This window comes from Pteropus vampyrus, unplaced genomic scaffold (genome assembly GCF_000151845.1).
Source record: "Pteropus vampyrus isolate Shadow unplaced genomic scaffold, Pvam_2.0 Scaffold518, whole genome shotgun sequence".
Lineage (NCBI taxonomy): Eukaryota > Metazoa > Chordata > Mammalia > Chiroptera > Pteropodidae > Pteropus > Pteropus vampyrus.
In genome coordinates, this window is record NW_011889299.1 from 1,473,780 (window position 1) to 1,492,480 (window position 18,701).

General features: G+C 42.0%; 1 protein-coding gene across 2 annotated transcripts in view; it reads left to right on the plus strand.

The window, feature by feature from the left end:
* SMC1A (structural maintenance of chromosomes 1A) overlaps window positions 1-17,880 on the plus strand; it is a 33,294-nt gene extending 15,414 nt beyond the window's left edge. For both annotated transcript variants that reach the window (XM_011383439.2, XM_023525030.1), the window contains 10 exons: window positions 1,309-1,450; window positions 3,488-3,633; window positions 3,725-3,878; window positions 4,890-5,000; window positions 12,695-12,851; window positions 13,320-13,474; window positions 13,604-13,755; window positions 14,815-14,884; window positions 15,175-15,285; window positions 15,715-17,880. In XM_011383439.2, the coding sequence (XP_011381741.1) occupies window positions 1,309-1,450; window positions 3,488-3,633; window positions 3,725-3,878; window positions 4,890-5,000; window positions 12,695-12,851; window positions 13,320-13,474; window positions 13,604-13,755; window positions 14,815-14,884; window positions 15,175-15,285; window positions 15,715-15,798 (1,282 nt within the window). In that variant the 3' untranslated portion in view covers window positions 15,799-17,880. The remainder of the gene's footprint in view (window positions 1-1,308; window positions 1,451-3,487; window positions 3,634-3,724; window positions 3,879-4,889; window positions 5,001-12,694; window positions 12,852-13,319; window positions 13,475-13,603; window positions 13,756-14,814; window positions 14,885-15,174; window positions 15,286-15,714) is intronic.
* Window positions 17,881-18,701: the final 821 nt, after the last annotated feature.

Sequence of the window (18,701 nt, forward strand, 5' to 3'; positions counted from 1 at the left end):
TGTAGAGTGAGTAGGATTTAGCCAGCCGGGCAGCAGACAGAAGAAGAGAGTTCCCAACAGTGAGAACAGCATGCTCAGAGGTGTGGGAGACTATGCCTTGTTCTGGAAACTAAATAGTTTTGAATGTCTGGAGCATAAAAATGGGGTCGGGTGGAAGGCGGAGGTGGTGGAGAGGTCTGCAGGGGCCAGATCACAGAGGGCTTTATGAATCATGCTTAGGAGATTGGACTTAAAATTACATCGCTCAAAATTATAGAGTTAATTACATTCCATTTGGATTATAGTGACTAATAGGTTTAAACTGCTAACGTGACATCTGGCGGCATCTGTCACACCATATTGGGCATTTGAAAGTTAGCCCTGCCTGGCCTGCTAGTATCTATGTGCCGGTTACATACTCTTTGAGTTTCTGAAGAGATGGGGAAGAGAACAATAATAGGAATGTAGTATCTTCTCCATGGTTTTTATTACCCAATCTCTGTCCATTAGAGGTTCTGGAATCTTGGGGTGGGGGTGCGAATGTGGGAGTGGTAGTTGGAAAGAATAAATATGTGCTGTATACCTGGCAATAATGATGGTAACTAAAACTTGCTGAGTACTTACTGTGTGCCAGGCATAGTTCTAAGTTATACATATTGAGTCATTAAAAAAATCTTCCAATAACTCCAAGGTAAGTACTGTTATTTCCATTTTACAGATGGGTAAGCAGAGGTAGAGAGGATAAGTAACTTGCCTGAGAGTATACTACTAGAAAATGGCAGATTTGGGATACTAATCCTCTTATCCCACCACATTATATTGCACTGATGCCATAGAAGGAGCCTGGGTTTAGGGTTATACCTGGGTTTCAATGTCACATTTGCCATTTACTAGCTCTGTGGCCTTGGGCAAAGTCTTTTACTTCTTGGCCCAAGTTTCCTCATTTGTAAAGTAAGGATAATAATACCTATTCTGGAGCCGCTGACTAAAAGATTAGAGGTAATGTATGTAAAGTGCACAGAAGCTTAGTAAGTAGAAATTATAGCTGGTGTGTTCCGGTGGGCCTTTTTGTGCTTCCATCTAGGAAGCTGGTGGGGAGGTCTGGAGTCCTCCAGTGTTTAAAGGCAAGGTTAAAGAATTTTGGCCCAATCTCCCCTGCCTTGTGCCATTTCCTAGCCTTTTCCACAAGGCTAGGCTGAGGAACTTAGTTCTCCAACTTTAGGAGACAGTTTTATTGTGGATGTGGGTGGATGAGCTGAGTGGTGACTGAAATTCAGCAGTAACCCAGGATCCTTGTGCCCTGGGCCTTGTTCTCCTTTCTCTCCACAGTTTGGAATTTGAGAATCAGAAGACTCGCTTGGGTATCCAACTGGATTTTGAAAAGAACCAACTGAAGGAGGATCAGGATAAAGTACACATGTGGGAGCAGACAGTGAAAAAGGATGAAAATGAGATAGAAAAGCTCAAGAAGGTAAGGAAGGAGAGCATGAAAAGACAGACCAACAACTGGGAGAAAAATTGGAAGAGATATAGTAAAAGGATAATATCCATAATTTATAAAGCTGTAATTGAAATAAAAACACCAAGACCTAAATAGGAAAAAGAGGGGTATGTGGTACAAACAGTTCAAGAACGGATTCAAATAGCCTATAAACATACACATAATTTAGATACTAGAAATCAGAGAAATGCAAATTAAAGCAACAATCAGATGTAATTTATTTCTTATCACATTACCCAGGATTTTTTTCAAAGGATAATGCTTAATACCGCTGGCCCTGGCATGTGAGACTAGCATTCTTATACCATATGGCACCATCCATCAGGAGTCTTCAGAACGTTTGCTCTCTGTAACTCAGTAATACCTGAGGAAATCCAAAAGGCTGGCACAGCTTTGTGCACACAGGTTGATGTTTATTACAGGCATTAATAGTTTCTTAGGGGAAACAATTCAGTGTCCCCTGAGAATTAGGAATTTAGCAAATTATGCTACATTCATACAAATATTTGTATAGTTTATTTGTCTTCAGATTTTAGTAATACACGGACCCCATTTAAAAGGAATATATTCCCAAGATCTCTAGTGTTGACTTAAAAAATCCGTAACGTTGTTTAAATATATATAAACATATATACTTGGAACACTTAACTAGAAAGCTAAGACAGTTACAAATTGAATTTTATAATTAACCCCGTTAATTTAGTGCAACAGATGATGGTGTTTTGCTGATAATCAAGTCCCTTTTCACAGTGCGCCTGTGCTGCTAACTGCTATGGCTAAGTTCCTTTGAATTGAGCAGGTCTGTGCCACACCAGTTGTGGTCTGATGACTCACTTTTTCCACACCCCTTCTCTTTAAATTCTGTGAAATCTTTGTTCCTCACAGCATTCCCTCCTGAGGTGATTTGATCCTCACTTGGTTTGAACATATCATGACATCTTTGTCTACCTATGTTGTTGGTGATTTGTATGTGTGGTTTTTTTTCCATTATACCCCGATGGTTAAAATAGTCTTCTTCGGTGTCCCCAGAAACTTAAATGCAAATGCAGATTGGGCAATAAAATTCTGGAGCAGGACAAGGTAGACATCTAGATGATCCAGAATCATGTATTTCTATGACTTTTTGACTTTTTATTTTGAAATCATTTTAAACTTAACAGAAAGTTGCAAGAATAGTACAAAGAACTCCCAACTACCTGTCACCAAGCTTCATCAGTCATTAACATGTTGCCATATTTGCTTTTGCATTCTCTCTGTATATGCATATTATTTTTTAGGAGCCATTTGAGAGTAAATTGCTAATACATCTCCTTTATGTGACTTTAAGATCAAAATGAAAACTAAACATTCTCCTTTAAACAGTCAAAACATAAGTAAGACTACAGTTCTCTTTGACCACTCTCAGTCCCAGTCCCCTTATTCTTCCCCAGGGCTAACCCCATGGAGTATGTATTCCAGACCTGCAGATATTTACTTAAGTACTTCCACATTCATATACGTGTACTCATAGAAAATACACCATATTAGTTTGTGTTCTTTTAAAAACATCAATGTTGTATAGCTCATGGCAGTAGTTTTGATGTGGAAAATATGCTCAAATATAACATTAAGTCAGAATACCAAACTTTGATTACAGTCTAGTCTCGACTATGTAAAGCTATTTATAAGTAAGGCTGGGAGGAAATAGGCTAATATGTTAATTGATTATCTCTGCCTAGTGAGATTATGAGTGATTTTTTTCCTGCCCCTGCTTAATACTGTCTCTGTACTTTGAACTTTTCTACAGCAGACAACTGGTAAAATGGGGTGTGTCGGGGAGGGCAACCAGATAATTTAGAATAAGATTAAAAGAAGCTTGAGGGGTGATGGGGGTTTGTTAAAGCAGGGCTCATTGAAGAGAGGCTATATCAAACTGCCTGGTGAAAAGAGTGGGGGCAAGGAGAGAAGATCCTAAGGTGAGATAATGAAAGCCTTCACCTCTTGTCCTGTTCCCCTTGCTGGGACCAGGAGGAACAAAGACACATGAAGATCATAGATGAGACCATGGCCCAGCTACAAGATCTGAAGAATCAGCACCTGGCCAAGAAGTCAGAGGTGAATGACAAGAATCATGAGATGGAGGAGATTCGTAAGAAACTGGGGGGCGCCAACAAGTGAGTGGGTTCAGGCCTGGGGTTGGGGCAAGTAGGTAGAGCAGACAGCCTGCTGGATTTGGGTCTCACCTATCTCCTTGGGTCTTCTTAGGGAAATGACCCATTTACAGAAGGAGGTGACAGCCATTGAGACCAAGCTTGAACAGAAGCGCAGTGACCGCCACAACCTGCTACAGGCCTGCAAGATGCAGGACATCAAGTTGCCACTCTCTAAGGGCACCATGGATGATATTAGTCAGGAAGAGGTGGGTATCATGGCTGATGGTAGGAGTGGGCTGTGAGCAACATTAACCAGGGAAGGAGGATGAAAGCGTGAAAGTGGCCAGGGAGGGCAAGGGAGAGAGAGAAGGATGGTGGGCAGGAGTGGTGAGGGACATAAGGAGGGATGGCAGGGCGAGGCTGTGAAGGCAGGTGAGGTGAAAGGTGGTAGCCTTGGTGTGAGAGGGAAGTTATATTGGAGGTAGAGCCCTATCTCTGTAGGTGATGAGAGAGGTAAGCGAGGAGATGAAATCATTCACTAACCTTTGGGACTTAAGCTAAGTTAGCTCCAGTAGGTGATGGATATTGATAGGAGTGGGAATTGAGGGACATTAGCCAAGAGCAAAGGAAGACAGAAGCTGGAGGACTTGAGGGACGGTAGCTTAGCTGCAGTGAGGGAGATTGGCCAGGAGAGGGTTGGGTAAGGGACATCAGCAATGCAGAGGTGATGAAGCTTAGTTATAGGAAAGGGAGAGACACTAGCCAATAGAGAAGCCAAGGCACTTTATCCAGTGGAAGTGAAGGTTGGTAGCAAGGGGTGGAGAATGTCAACTGAGAAGGTTTGCGTAGATCTTGTCTTCAACCTGGACATGTATCTAAGTCCTACATGTCTGTCTCCCTCTCCTCTCCCCAAATAGTATTTCAGTTTAATTCAGCAAAATACTTTGAACACCAGAAATGTGCCAGGCCTCATGGTAGCACATGACATAATTACTCCTAATCCAAACCACAACTCTGCCAGACTGGCACCGTCCCACATTACAGATGAGGGAACTTGGGTCCGACAGCGTGACTTGCCCAGCATCACACCCTTAGGCAGTGGTAGAGCCCAATTTTGAACTCAGGTCTTTCTGCCTTCAAAGCTGCTGTCCTGCCGCAAGTGCTTTCTAACAAGGTGCTTTCTCAGTCATTGAAGTCTGCAAAGGAGCCCCCAGTCCCCTCTAGAGGGGTCCTCTCATGGCCAGTATGCTTCATTCTACTCCCTCTTGTCATTGCAGGGTAGCTCCCAGGGGGAGGATTCAGTGAGTGGTTCCCAGCGAACTTCCAGTATCTATGCACGAGAGGCCCTCATCGAGATTGACTACGGTGACCTGTGTGAGGATCTGAAGGTGAGGATGTGCCTAAGGGTGGGGGCAAGGGTGGGAGGAACATCTTCCCAGTTCTCCAGAGAGAAGGTCAGCTCATCTGGGGGCCCCCTCTAGAGACCAGGGCTAGAAAGAGAGGCAAGCTGGCAAGAGAGAGAGGATAGAATTGTAATCCAGGGTCTCCCCCTACATGCATACACAGACATTTCCACACCTTCCCCACCCCCAGGTTTCTGTCCCTGCCCGCTGCCCATTTGCCCCTTCCACACATGTACACATCGCAGCCCAGATATACACAGAGAGAAAAGGCACTTGTACAGTGAACAGCTAGGCCTCAAGGGTTCCTCAGTGCTCTGTCCTAGGCACTCTTTCCTTCTCACTTGGCTTTCTCTTATTCTGGGTCTTTCTTTCACTACCCCGCCTTTAGCAGTCATCTCTATGCTAGGTCCCACAGGTACCTCCGACCCCAGCCCTCCTCCCCAAATCTCCCCCTTCTCCTTTGTTCCAGCTACAGGTTCAGATCAGAAATCTGAGCCTCATCCTTGACTTTTACTTTGCCTATTCAGTGCATTATCAAGCCCTATCCTTCTACCTCCTAAGTATCTGCTGCTGCATTCTTTTTTCTGTTTCCCTTGTCTCTCTAGTGTAGGCCACTTTCACCACTCACATAGACTACTGCAGGAGCCTCCTAAATTGTTTCCGATGCTTTCCAATCCATCATTATAGCAAGGGGAACTTGATTTAAAAAAAACAAAACAAAACCTTTCTATTATGAGAACTTTAAAACATACACAAAAGAAGAGAGCATGCTATAATGAACCCCAGGTACCCATCACCCAGCTTCAAGAATTAGCAACATATGGTCAATCTCATTTTTTAATACCTTTCCCCCTCCGCATTGGCCTATTTTAAATCAAATTCCAAATATTATTTCATTCATAGGACTCTCTTAAAAAAATGTAACCACAGTATTATACCAAAAATAATTTTAACCACAACTCTAATATCTAATACTCAGTAAATGTGGAGATGTCCATGAACGTCCCATAAATATCTTTTTTTTTTTTCCTGCAGTTTGTGTGTTTAAATAAGGATGCAAGTGAGGTCCATATGTTAAAATTGGTCTCTTCTAGTCTATAACATTTTCTTATCCCTTTTTATTTTTTTCTTCCTATTTATGGAAGAAACTGGGTCATTGGACCTGCACAATTTTCTACAGTCTGAATTTGGCTGATTATGTCCCATGATGTTATTTAACATGTTCTTCCATCCCCTGTATTTTCCGAAAACTGGTAGTTAAATCTAAGGTTTGATTGGATTGGATTCGGGTTTGTTTTTTATTTTTGGCAAGGGTATATCATAGATGGTGCTGTGTACTTGTGAACTTCCCTTTGCATCGCATCGGGAAACACTGAATGTCAGTTCTCCCTATCTTTATATCTACCAATTATGTGAAACATTAGTGTTAGAGGTACATGTTAAATAAAAGCTCAGAGATGCATTTAGTCAAATCCAGAGTGTGGGAAACTAAAGGACAAAAGACCCAGTCTCTTTCATAAATAAATGGGAAGAAAGAAAATAAATAGAGGGAGAAATTTTATTGACTATAAGAGACAAATCAACCAATTGGAATATGCGGCCCTCCTTTGAATCCATTGCAAAGAAAAGAGAGGAAAGGGAATTTAAAGGTGAAATGAGATTTAAAAGACATAGATGAAATGAGATTCAAGAGACATTTCAGCCAGTTGCATTGTGTATACCTTATTTGGAACTTGCTTTGAAAAACCTGTAGGACATTTTTTTATAAAACAAGATGGTTTTGAATACTGACCAGGTAATTTATGATGTTCATGAATTGCTGTTAATATATTTTAGGTGAATTAATGGCATTGGGTTTTATTTCTTTTTTTTGATGTTTTTTAATTTTTGTTTTTCAGTTAGAGTTGACATTCAGTATTTTATATTAGTTTCAATTGTACAGCATAGTGGTTAGACATTTACATAATTTATGAAACAATCCCCAATTAGTCTTGTACCCACCTAGCACTATACATAGTTATTACAGTATTATTTACTGTATTTCCTATGCTGTACTTCACATCCCTGTGACTGTTTTCTAGCTACCAATTTGTACTTAATCTCTCCACCTTTTTCACCCATCTGGCAATCACCAATTTGTTCTCTGTATCTATGAGTCTCTTTCCATTTTGTAAGGTTTTATTTTTAAATCATCCTATCTTTTACAACTGTGGTTCTCAGTGAGAGTAGGGTGGGATGGATTTTGTATCCTTAGGGGACATTCAGTAATGTCTGGAGATACTCTTGTCACACCCACTTGTCACAACTGGGGCGAGGGTTACTACTGGCATCTAGTGGGTAGACACCATGGGTGCTGCTAAACATCCTACAGTGAGTGCATGGGACAGCCCCCACAACAAAGAATCATCTGGCCCAAAATATTAATAATAGTGCTGAGATTCAGAAATCCTGTTTTAAAGATACATACTGAAGTATTTATGGATGAAATATGTCTGAGATTTGTCTTAAAATAATTGAATATAGAAGGGAATTGGGTATAGAAGGCAGAGTGTTTGCCATGAGTTAATAATGATTGAAGCTGGGAAAGAGGTACATGGGGGTTCATTAAATTCTCTGCATTTTTGTGTATGTTTGAAAATTTACATAATATAAAGTTAAGAAAAGAAAACAATCATGATCAATATAGGTTCAGGTGTTGGTTAGCCCCATCAATTTTTATGAAGTTCCCTATCAGCCTTTCATAGTTGGTTTTAGCAGCTCTTAATGATCATTGCCTAGCTACCTTAAGGGTTTCAAAATGGTAATTTTCTAATTCTTTCATTCCTCCTCTACTTATTAATTGGATATCTAAAAAGAACTTTCTCACATCAACTGCGTAGTTCCCTTTAAATACAGTTAGTGTAGAAAAGGTAGGATAAATACTTAATTATTTTCCTTAATTTACCAGCATTTAGAATGAGTTGGTTGCCTTTTGTAACCTTTAAAGGTGACCAATGAGGTTTTTATATTTGTATTTCTTGCACGCATGAGTTTGTTTAAATGTATTTTGATCTGTTTTGGTCTATTGGAGTCATTTTCCTTTTTGATGTTCAAATCGTCCCATCCTTGGCTAGTGGGAGCCACTTCAAGTTGATTTTTTGTTTTCGTTCTTATTTTTAGATTTTTATTATGGAAAATTTCATATGCTGAAGTAAAATAATACAGTGCTACCTCATGTTGCCATCACCAGTTTCAATAGTTATCAGCTCATGACCAAACTTGTTTCACGTGCACCTGCAGACACTCCATCCTCCCTTTCCACCCTCAGGTTATTTAAAAATAAATTCTCGACATCATGTCATTTCTTTGTAAGTATTTCAGAGTGTATCAACAGAAGAGATAATTCTGAAAAATATGTGGAATCATTTTCATACCAAAAAAATAATTCTTTAATATTGGAATTATATTTCATTATGTATTATATAATAATTCCTTAATATTATGATTAGTATTCACATTTCCCTGATTGTCATACACAAACTCTTCACAGTTTACTTGTTGGAATTGGGAGTCAAATGAGATGATAGATATAGATGGATGCATGATTGAGGTAGCGATTGGTTGATATCTGTCTTAAGTCCCACTTAATCTATAAGGTGTCCTTCCTTCTGTTTTTATTTTTCTTTGGAATATTTTTTGTTGTTGAAGAACTTGGCTCATTTCTCCTGGGGGATTTTCTATATTCCATGCTTTGTGGATTGTATCCTGTGATTTTTAAAATGTTTCCCCAGAACAAAGCAAAAAAAGAGTTCTGCTATCCCCCATAGTTCCTGTAAATGGGTAGTTAGAAGTAGATCAGTGCTCTTCAATAGAGATATAATACGACCCACATGTGTAATTTTTAAAATGTGATTAATTTTAATGCTACATCTTGTTTAACTCAGTATATCCAAAAAGGTTTTTGTTTCAGTGTGTAAGCAATATAAAAATTATTGATGAGATATTTGACGATTTCTTTTTGTACTGTCTTCAAATTCAGTATATATTTTACACTTACAGCGCATCTCAATTTGGATACTAAAATTTCCTCAGAAATACTTGATCTGTATTTAGATATCCTAAAATTTACAACTGAAAAAGGAGAACCACATATTCAAGTTGTTCCAAATATACTTAAAAGTTTTCCAGTAACTGAATTAAGTATCAGTTTTGAAAGTTAACCAAAATTTAGTAAAATTAAAACTAGCTCCTCACTTGCACTGGCTGCATTTTTCATGCATGATAGTTAAATGTGGCTAGTGGCTGCCTTATTGGACAGCTCATATCTAGAGGTTTGATTAGATTCAAGTTTTGGGGTTCGTTTTGGTGAAGACTACTTCCTAAGTAGCATTGTTAGTTCCATCGGGAGGTTTATAATCTCTGGTCGTGGCTTTTTTCATGCAGTTTGCAGTTATGATGATCATTACCTAGATCTATTAAATTCATCTGGGGTTGCAAAATGGTGATCTTATTCTATCATTTCTTCTTTATTTATTAGCCGGAATACTGTAAGGAGAGATTTCCTCTCATCAGTTACTTGGTTATTCTGAGGTACAGTTTACATAGGAAAGGCAGGATATATATGCTTGATTCTTATCCTTTATTTACCATTTTATAAAGTAATGAGTTGTTTCTTTGCTGTTCTCAAGATTTGTCCACTGAGTTGTTTTCCTTATCATTATGAACTTATGGGTTTAAACACATTTGGTGTGTTATACTCTGTTGTGGTTATTATCCTTCTTATTGATCAAGTTGTCGCATCTTTGGCCGGTGGGAACTCATTCAGGTTGGCTTCTGAATCATTTTGACACAACTCTTATAGTCTTTCATATCTTCCATGCTTTCTGGTATGTCCAGGCTCATCCTCTACATTTCCTACGCCAAACCTGGAATTAGCCATTACTCTGAGAAGCTCTGACTTCTTTTAGTGGGGAATGCTATTATTTAGTGGCTGCCATACTGTCTGGGCACTGGAATGCTCATGACTGCTGGGTTGTTCTGTGCTTCCAGAACGTTTCAGTAGACTGGGCTAGGAAATGCATTTTTAATTTTGCAGGAAAATGTATCATGAGTTTATATTGATACTCGTAATTGAAATTGTAATTGTCAGTTTAATATCATTGATTTTATTGAGTCTCCAGTTATTCTTGCTAAAAATCTTGGTTACTAGCAACACTAACATAGTAACATATTTACTTTATCCTATTCTGCATATAATAGTTTGAAAATCACAACGAGATATTAGTAACAGTTTAATTAATGAATGCTGTTTAAGATTTCCTTGACGTTTCGTTGTTAAGCTAATGGCTCATTGAGCATGCATAGTTCTGAGTGTTTAGCTTAATATATAGTCAGATTTCTTTGTTTGGTTTTCAGTTTTTAAGGGATTGCTCTTTTTAACATTTTGATTTTTTTCCATCTTTAACTTTGAAGATGTTCGAACCTATAGAAAAATTGAAAGAATAGTATAGTGAACAACCATATGCCTTTCACCTTAGATTCACCAATGACTATTTTTCCAGTGTGCTTTCTCTTTCATCTCGATTCTGTCCCTCCACACTACACTTTTTTTTGTTTTTGCTGAATCATTTGAAGGAAGTTGCAGACTTCAACTCCAAATACTTCAGCATGCTGAGAACAAGGGATTCTCCTCCACAACCACAATTCTATATTACACAACCACAATTCTGTATTAATAATAATTTCACATCTAATATCCTGCCCATATTAAAATTTCCCTAGTTGTTCCAAAAGTGTCTTTTATAGTTTTCTTTTTTAAAAACAATGATCCAGTTAAGATTCATGTATTGCTTTTGGTTGTTCTGTCTCTTTAGTTTCTCTTAATGTGGAGCAGTCTGCTCACCCTTTTTCATAACATTGATCTTTTGAGAGTCCACATGTTGTCTTGAAGAAGGATATGTTATGGATACGTTACAGATATGTTAGTTTCCTTTCATTATTGCTTGACTTGTTCTTCCTATAAATTGGAAGCTTGATCTATTCTGGAGGCTTGATGAATTTAGGTCAAGTAATTTTTTGGCAAGAACATTTCATTGGTGATGCTGTCTGTGTACTTTTTATTGCATTATGCCAGGAGGCACATAATGTTAGAATGTCCCATATTTGTGGTGCTGTTTGAGCCTCAGTTAAGGTATCAATTGCCAGTTGTCTCAACACTAAACATACACTTTCACCTTTGTAAGTACTTAGTAATCTTTAGGATCATCCTTGGGCATCTTGTGAATATCTTGTTCCCCCATAATTTTTTTATCCAGTGTTTTTCACATTTTGATTTAATTTATAATTATGGAAAATCTTCATATGGTTCTAAAACCGAAAATATAGTACAAGGTACATGAAGAGAAGTTTAGCTTCCTTTCCTGTCTCCTTCACCACCCTTCCTCTATGCATAACCATTTTAATTAGTTTTTGGATTATACTTTTTTTTGCTATTGAACTTTTAAAAATACAAATATATTTGTATGCAAATATATTCATATTCCCTGTCTCAGATAAAACAGAACATTGTATTGTATACTTTTCATATTTTCTTATAATAACATATCCTGGAGACCACTTTATAGCACTATATAGATATCTTCAGAAGGGCTTTTCTAAAAAATATATTTATGTATATATTTCATATCCTTTCTATACTTGAAGTCATACTGTGGTATTTTACTTCCCTTGGGATAAAGTCAAACCTCTTGCAAGACCTAAAAGGCCCTACATCATTGGGCTTCCATGTGTGCCTCCAGCCTTGTCTCTTCCCTGAGCATGCATGCATGTGCATACACAGACATGCACACACAGTTGCTACTATTGCCATATTGAATTGCCTTTTAGGGGAGTGGCTTTTGAAGTTTATTAAAGTTGATTACTCTTTTGAATTTCTTTAGATTCCTTGAATGAACCATGGCAAACCCCTGGTTTTGCATATGGTGCTCCAGTCTGCCTAGAAGACTGTTCCTTCTCTCTGTCCTCACCATTCCTCCTGTAGGCCTGAGCTTAAACGTATTCCTAGAAGCCTTCCCTAGCCTCAGAACCTGAATTAGGTGCCTTTCTTGTCATTGTTTTGGTGTCACCATACAGTGTTCTAATTGTTTATTTACATGCATTCCTATTAGTCGTGAGCTCTGTGAGCACAGGAACTATGGCTCACAGGATCTGAGGGCCCCAGTGCCTGGCACTTGGGAGGCATTCAGTAAATATTTATTGACTAAAAGTGGCAGAAAGTCACAAACCTAGACATGCATTACAATATCCATAATACCTAAAACCAAACTCAAGTGGAATTTGCTCAGACGTAGTGATCTGGGCAGCAAACATGAGTTCCATATTCATTGTGGAGTCCAGACCAGCCTGTGTAGGAGCCTCTAGGTCACCCTGGAATGGTGCTGACTCATGGCCTGGGCTGAGAGCCAGAGAAGGGCACCAGCAGCTGCTCCTCCTGAGAGATGGAGAGGTTGACAGAGCCTGGGGGAAGGGCTAGAGATGAGAAAGCAGTGTCAGCCTATATTTTCCAGGGATGGTAGGAATGATTACTATGAGAGGAACCGAGCTGGGGAAGAACCTGCCTTCTACACGGGAGCAGGCCCCTACATGGTCAGGCATCTCTGTGGGGGCCTGTTCCTTGATGTTGCTGGGCCTGCGGTTTACAGGATGCCCAGGCCGAGGAGGAGATCAAGCAGGAGATGAACACACTGCAGCAGAAGCTAAATGAGCAGCAGAGTGTGCTACAACGTATTGCTGCCCCCAACATGAAGGCCATGGAAAAACTGGAAAGTGTCCGAGACAAGTTCCAGGAGACCTCAGATGGTAGGATTTTACCCTTTTACTTGGGCCTGAGACGAAGACAGGAGGCCAGAAATGTGGCTAGGGCCTGTCATTGTATATCACAAAGGCTCTCGTTTTTACATGCCTTCTTACTTGAAACTGCCAAGTGGCCTAAACAGTAGGGGTCATCATACCTGTTTTATAGAGTAGAAAATCGCTGAGGATCAGAGAGGGCGAATAACCTGCCCAAGGTCATGCAGCTGGTTGCTGGTAGAGACCAGAGGAGAATCATGTTTATGTGGCTCCAAGCCTATGTTTCTTTGCACTACGTGGCTGGCCCACTGGATACAGGTGGTTGTGGAACCAACCATCTTCCTGGGGACCTTCCCCAGGCGTTCCTCTCCTTCTGTGGAATGTCCCTGCTCTGTGCAGTCATTCGTAGGTCATTCTTGCCAGAGCATGGTCCTCAGCCTTGGCAGTGAGGGGTCACCTGTCTTTCCCTTGTGGCAGAGTTTGAAGCGGCCCGAAAGCGAGCCAAGAAGGCCAAGCAGGCATTTGAACAGATCAAGAAGGAGCGCTTTGACCGCTTCAATGCTTGTTTTGAATCTGTGGCCACCAACATTGATGAGATCTACAAGGCCCTGTCCCGCAACAGCAGTGCCCAGGTAGGCTAGAGCCCCTTACCCAACCATCCCCTACCATCCTTAGTTGCCTTTACCTCTAGGCTTCCCGTCCCCATCTCCATCCAGACCCAGACCGAGATCCTGACCCATCTGCCTCCCCCTCCCCCACAGGCATTCCTGGGCCCTGAAAACCCTGAAGAGCCCTACTTGGATGGCATCAACTACAACTGTGTGGCCCCTGGCAAACGTTTCCGGCCTATGGACAATTTGTCAGGGGGAGAGAAAACAGTGGCAGCTCTGGCTCTGCTCTTTGCCATCCACAGGTAAGGCTTTGTCCACTGGAGGCTCTGGGCTCAAGGATATGCAGAGATCTGCAGAGGTGAAAATGTTCTGGTGGAATCTGGATTGTGTTCCTGTTTCCCTACCTACTACAATATGTCTGGCCTTGGTTTCCTACGCCTGTCTTTCCTATCCACACTCATTCACTCAGCATGCCCTCACTGGCTCTGCATGCGTTCAGTTCTACCACCAGGTTTTTGCTCACATGGTTGCTTGCTAATCAGCCATTACCATGTGAATCTAGCTTGACCGTTACCTACCACCCCTTCACGTCTCATTCTCCTCCTGTTCCTCTAGCAAACCTGCTTTGACCACTGTGACCTTCCCCTCCCAAATGCCAGTAGTACTGACTGAGTCTGATCCCCACAACTTAGTGCTTGATTGTACAGCATCATTCAGCAAATGTTTCTTGAGGACTGCTCTGTACCAGACCATGTTGGGGGATTAGGAACACAGATGAGTCAGACATGGTGTCTGTCCTTAAGGAGCTCATGGTCTAGCGGAAGCTAGATGTGTAAACAGGCAGTGAGCTAAGTGTTATAACTGCATGAGCATGTATGCTGTGGATGCACAGAGGAGGGACACCAGCTCAATCTGGAGGAGGGTATGTGTGGCCAGGGAAGGCTTTCAAAGGTAAGATAGGTAACACTTGAGCAGGAAATACAAAGAATGAGTAGAAGTTGGCCAGGGAGACCAGTAGGCATTCCAGGTGGAGGGTACAGCATGGTGCAGGCAGGTGGGGCCGACCTCCAGGTAGCTTGGTTGCTATGACCAGAGCCTAGGATGGCTTTATCTCCCCAACTAGTCTGGAAGCTCTGGAGAGGACCATGTCTTCTGGTCCTACAGGATCTAGGAATACAGGGCTGGATGGAGAGGAGGGCTCAGCTGGTCTGTTGGCCTTTAGGAGCTCAGGGATCATTAAGGCCTGGGTTTTTTAGTCTCTGAAGAAGCTGAAGGGAAGCTGGACTGTGTGATGGGCCCCGGGGCTGTCCCGCCCCACCTCCACCCCATCAGTGTCAGCTCACCTACTGGTTCCCTCTCAGCTACAAGCCAGCCCCCTTCTTCGTCCTGGATGAGATTGATGCTGCCCTGGATAACACCAACATTGGCAAGGTGGGTGCAAGGAAAGCGAAACCCGGGAGGGAGGCCTCTAGGTTGGGGCTGGGTTTTGGGGAGCAGCTCCTGAGTAGAGTGTGCCCTGGCTATTCATGCTGCCTGCTCTCTGTGCCCGGGAGGCTGGGCCCGTGATCATCCACACCATGCTAGTCCATGGTCGCCTCTCAGTATCTCTTTCCCCTGCCCTTCAACCCCTTCCCCACTCCTCTGCCTCTCATTCTGACTGGAAGACACAAGGCAGTGTTTGGGCATCAGCCCTGCTAAGTGCCTGGTGGCCCCTCCCACAGGTTGCCAATTATATCAAGGAGCAGTCGACTTGCAACTTCCAGGCCATCGTCATCTCTCTCAAGGAGGAGTTCTACACAAAGGCTGAGAGCCTCATTGGAGTCTACCCCGAGGTAGGGTGGGCCTGGCTCAGAAGCCAGCCCCACACCCTGCCCGACTTCCCAGGGCAGGAAGGGAAGGCCTCAGTGGAGGGGCATGGGGGCCAGGGAGCATAGAGACTCAGGTCTTGAGCAGCCATCTGGGCTTGTTGGAGCCTTGCCCTGGAGGCTTAGCCAGCTCAGATGGGCAAGGCCGTTGCATTTGGGGACAGGTGGAAAGGCCAGGCAAAGGCAGCCAGACAGCAGAGGAGGAGGAGAGTGTAGAGGTAGGCAGGCAGCAAAGGCACATGGGATGGAACACATCCTCTCACTCAGGGAGAACCATTGCCTGGGCTTTGGGCAGGTATGTAGGGAGGAGGGTTCTGAGGCCCCTGGTCCTGTGGTGGTAGACCCCTCTTAATTCTCTCCTTATAATTTCATTTTTCTTTTTTCTCATTCCTTCAGCAAGGGGACTGTGTGATCAGCAAAGTCCTGACCTTTGACCTCACCAAGTATCCAGATGCCAACCCCAACCCCAATGAGCAGTAGCAGTTCTGCCCTCCCGCCCAATCTGGGTCCCTAAGCTGTCCCTCCCTTAATCTCTGGATGTTTGGCTCCCAACCTTCCCCTATTTGCTATAGTCATGGGATTTAGCACTGCTATCAAGCATGAAGAGGAACATAGGTGATGTTAGGTCTGGAGCAAAAACTCCTGAGCCACAGGGAGCATCCTGGCCTCTGGAAGAAGGTGCTGAGCTGGACAGGGCCATCTGTCCATTCCCGTCTTCCTGCCTCCCAGAACCTCCCCCCCATCACCCGTAATTATGAGTTTATGGGGCTTCTTGCATATTGCTTGTGTGTGGATATGTGTGTATGTGTGTGTCCCCAAGTGCATGTGGGTATGTTTGCAAAATAATAAAGATATCGGAGACCCATTTTAGAAGAGGCCTAGGCTAAATTTGACTCCAAGAGAGCTTAGTGTGACAGCACCCCAGAGCTGGGCAAAGATATTCAGGACTTCATAGGAGTCAGGCAGTCACATGAAACTGTCTTCATTTATCCATTTGTGTTTTTATTTATTCATATATTCATCGGAGACATACTGAACAACCTCTGTCAGGCTCTTTCCTAGGAATACAGAGCTGAATCTGACATGATCCCTCCTATTAAGGAGATGCTATGGGTTCATGAGTTCCCGTGGTTGACTGAACCACGTCTATAGGCACTTAGAATTTGAGAAGAGGACGGTCACCTCCAGGCTTCCTGGAGAAGGTCACATTTGAGCCGTACCTCGATAACTCAATAGGATTTGATTAGGCACTAGGAGCAGAGCCTGGGCTCTGGGGATAGTTGCAGGTTTTAGTCCTTTTTTTTTTTTTTAATCACTCACTAGTTTGACGTTGGGCAAGTCATTTGACCTTTCTGTGCCTCAGTTTCCTCATCTGTAAAATGAGGTTAACAATATTACCTACCTCATAGGATTTAATGATGTCAGGCTCCTCACTGGAGGCCTTATCCTTGCTTGGAGCCCACTAGGTGCCAACCCCTCAGAATACAACCTTCTCATGCCTGGACCCCTGAGTGCTTCTGATCCCAGTTGTTAGGGACATAAGGAGCCTCCAAATCTTGGAGATACTGAATGCCCTGGTTACTGGGAAAGTTTCAGGGCACTAATGGGGTTTACCTGGTAAGTAGAAGGCCTAAGGAAATCTGTAGCTCCAATCATCTATAATAACTGGGTGCTTAAGCCCCAACCTGAGTTGTGAGGAAGTGGGGGAGAGGTAGCATGGCCCACACCCCAGCCAAATCCATGTGACGTTCCTTTTGGGAACTAACCACATTAGCGGCAGGGACCATGTAGAGGCAGCACAGCCTGCTGCCATGAGGTCAGCCTTTGCTCATTCATATGTATCGTCAGACTATTACCTTGTCCCAGTCTGTATACTGCATTTTTGTTTTTTAAAAGTTAAATGAGTTCTGATTACCCAAGAGTGCATGAAGTCATTCTCTTTTTAAGAAATTAGGTTGTTACAAGTAAAGCTAGGCTTATTCAACTACCATTCCCCCCTTTTTAACTGCTGTTCTCTTTGTTGTACATCTATCTAGACTTTGTTTTAAGACTTACATATATGAAATCATTGGAAATTTTATTGTGTTTAATGCAAATGGTATATGGAGTCATTCCGCAATTTGCTTTCTTTGCTTAATGTTCCTGAGATCTATGCATGTTGCCAGTAGATTCAGGTCACCTTTGTGATTGTATAGATTGCCATTATGACTACCACATTTTACTTACCCATTTATCTTGTGATAGTAAGACTATTTTGCTCTTACAAAATATTACATAGGAGTAATATGTGTGTGTGTGTGTGTCTGAAAATTTACCTATGATCGATTCCTAAAAGTTGAATTGCAGAGTCATAGGCTATTTATATTTTTGTTTTTAATAGACACTTCCAAATTGCCCTCCTGTACTATTTACTCAATATTTTTCTTGAGATTGTCTTAGGTGTAACATCATTATCTACTTCAGTTTCATCTTAAGTAGTGATATCCGTGAAATCATGGGTTTGATGTGCTGTTGTTTTTTTCTAATGCATATTAAAAGGTATAACTATGGAAACAAAATAAATTTGTGTTCAATCAAAAATGTCCCATACCACCAGTGGTATGTGTGCCGCAGCTTGGGAAGTACTGGCATATCTGGAAGAGCACAATTTGGAAGTCACCCTAGTTCAACTCCCAGCTGTAGAAACTTGAGTTCATCACTTCACCTCCCTGAGTCTCAGTTTCCTTGTGTAGCAAAGGAGATAATAGAGGCCTACCTTGTAGCCATGTAGGGAAGATGAAATACGTTTGAAGCAATTTGGCAACTAGATTATCACATGCCTTTAAGGGTAGCGATTGCTATTCTCCCCATTTACAGGTAAGGAAACTGAGGCCCAGGAAGGTTAAGCAACCCAGTTACTAGATAACAGGGTTTGAACCCGGGCCCTCCAATTCAGTCTCGGGCTTTCTCCACTGTGAAGGTGGTTATCAACTTTGGCTGTGCATTGGAATCACTTGTGAGGCTTTTTTCTTTAAAAAAAAAAAAAGGCAATATTATACACTGGTTAGAAAATAAAGTAGTACAGAACTTAACAATGAAAAGCAGCAGTTCTCTGCTGACATCTCTACATCCGAAGGATATGGAGCGCTTTGCTTTGGTCCCGCCCCTGGAAATCTAATTTAGTAGGTGTAGATAATGGATAACTAATTCCTACCTCATAGGGTGGATAGGATTACATGAGATGCCTTGGGCTAAGGCCCTGGCACACAGGAACACAATTGCTGAAATGGACTTAAATCCTGAGGATCAGAGAGGTGAGATGACTTGTCTGAAATCCGAGTGTTTCAGTGGCAGAGCCTAGACTTCACCTTGAATCTTCTCTGTGCTTGCCCAGTGCTTTCCCA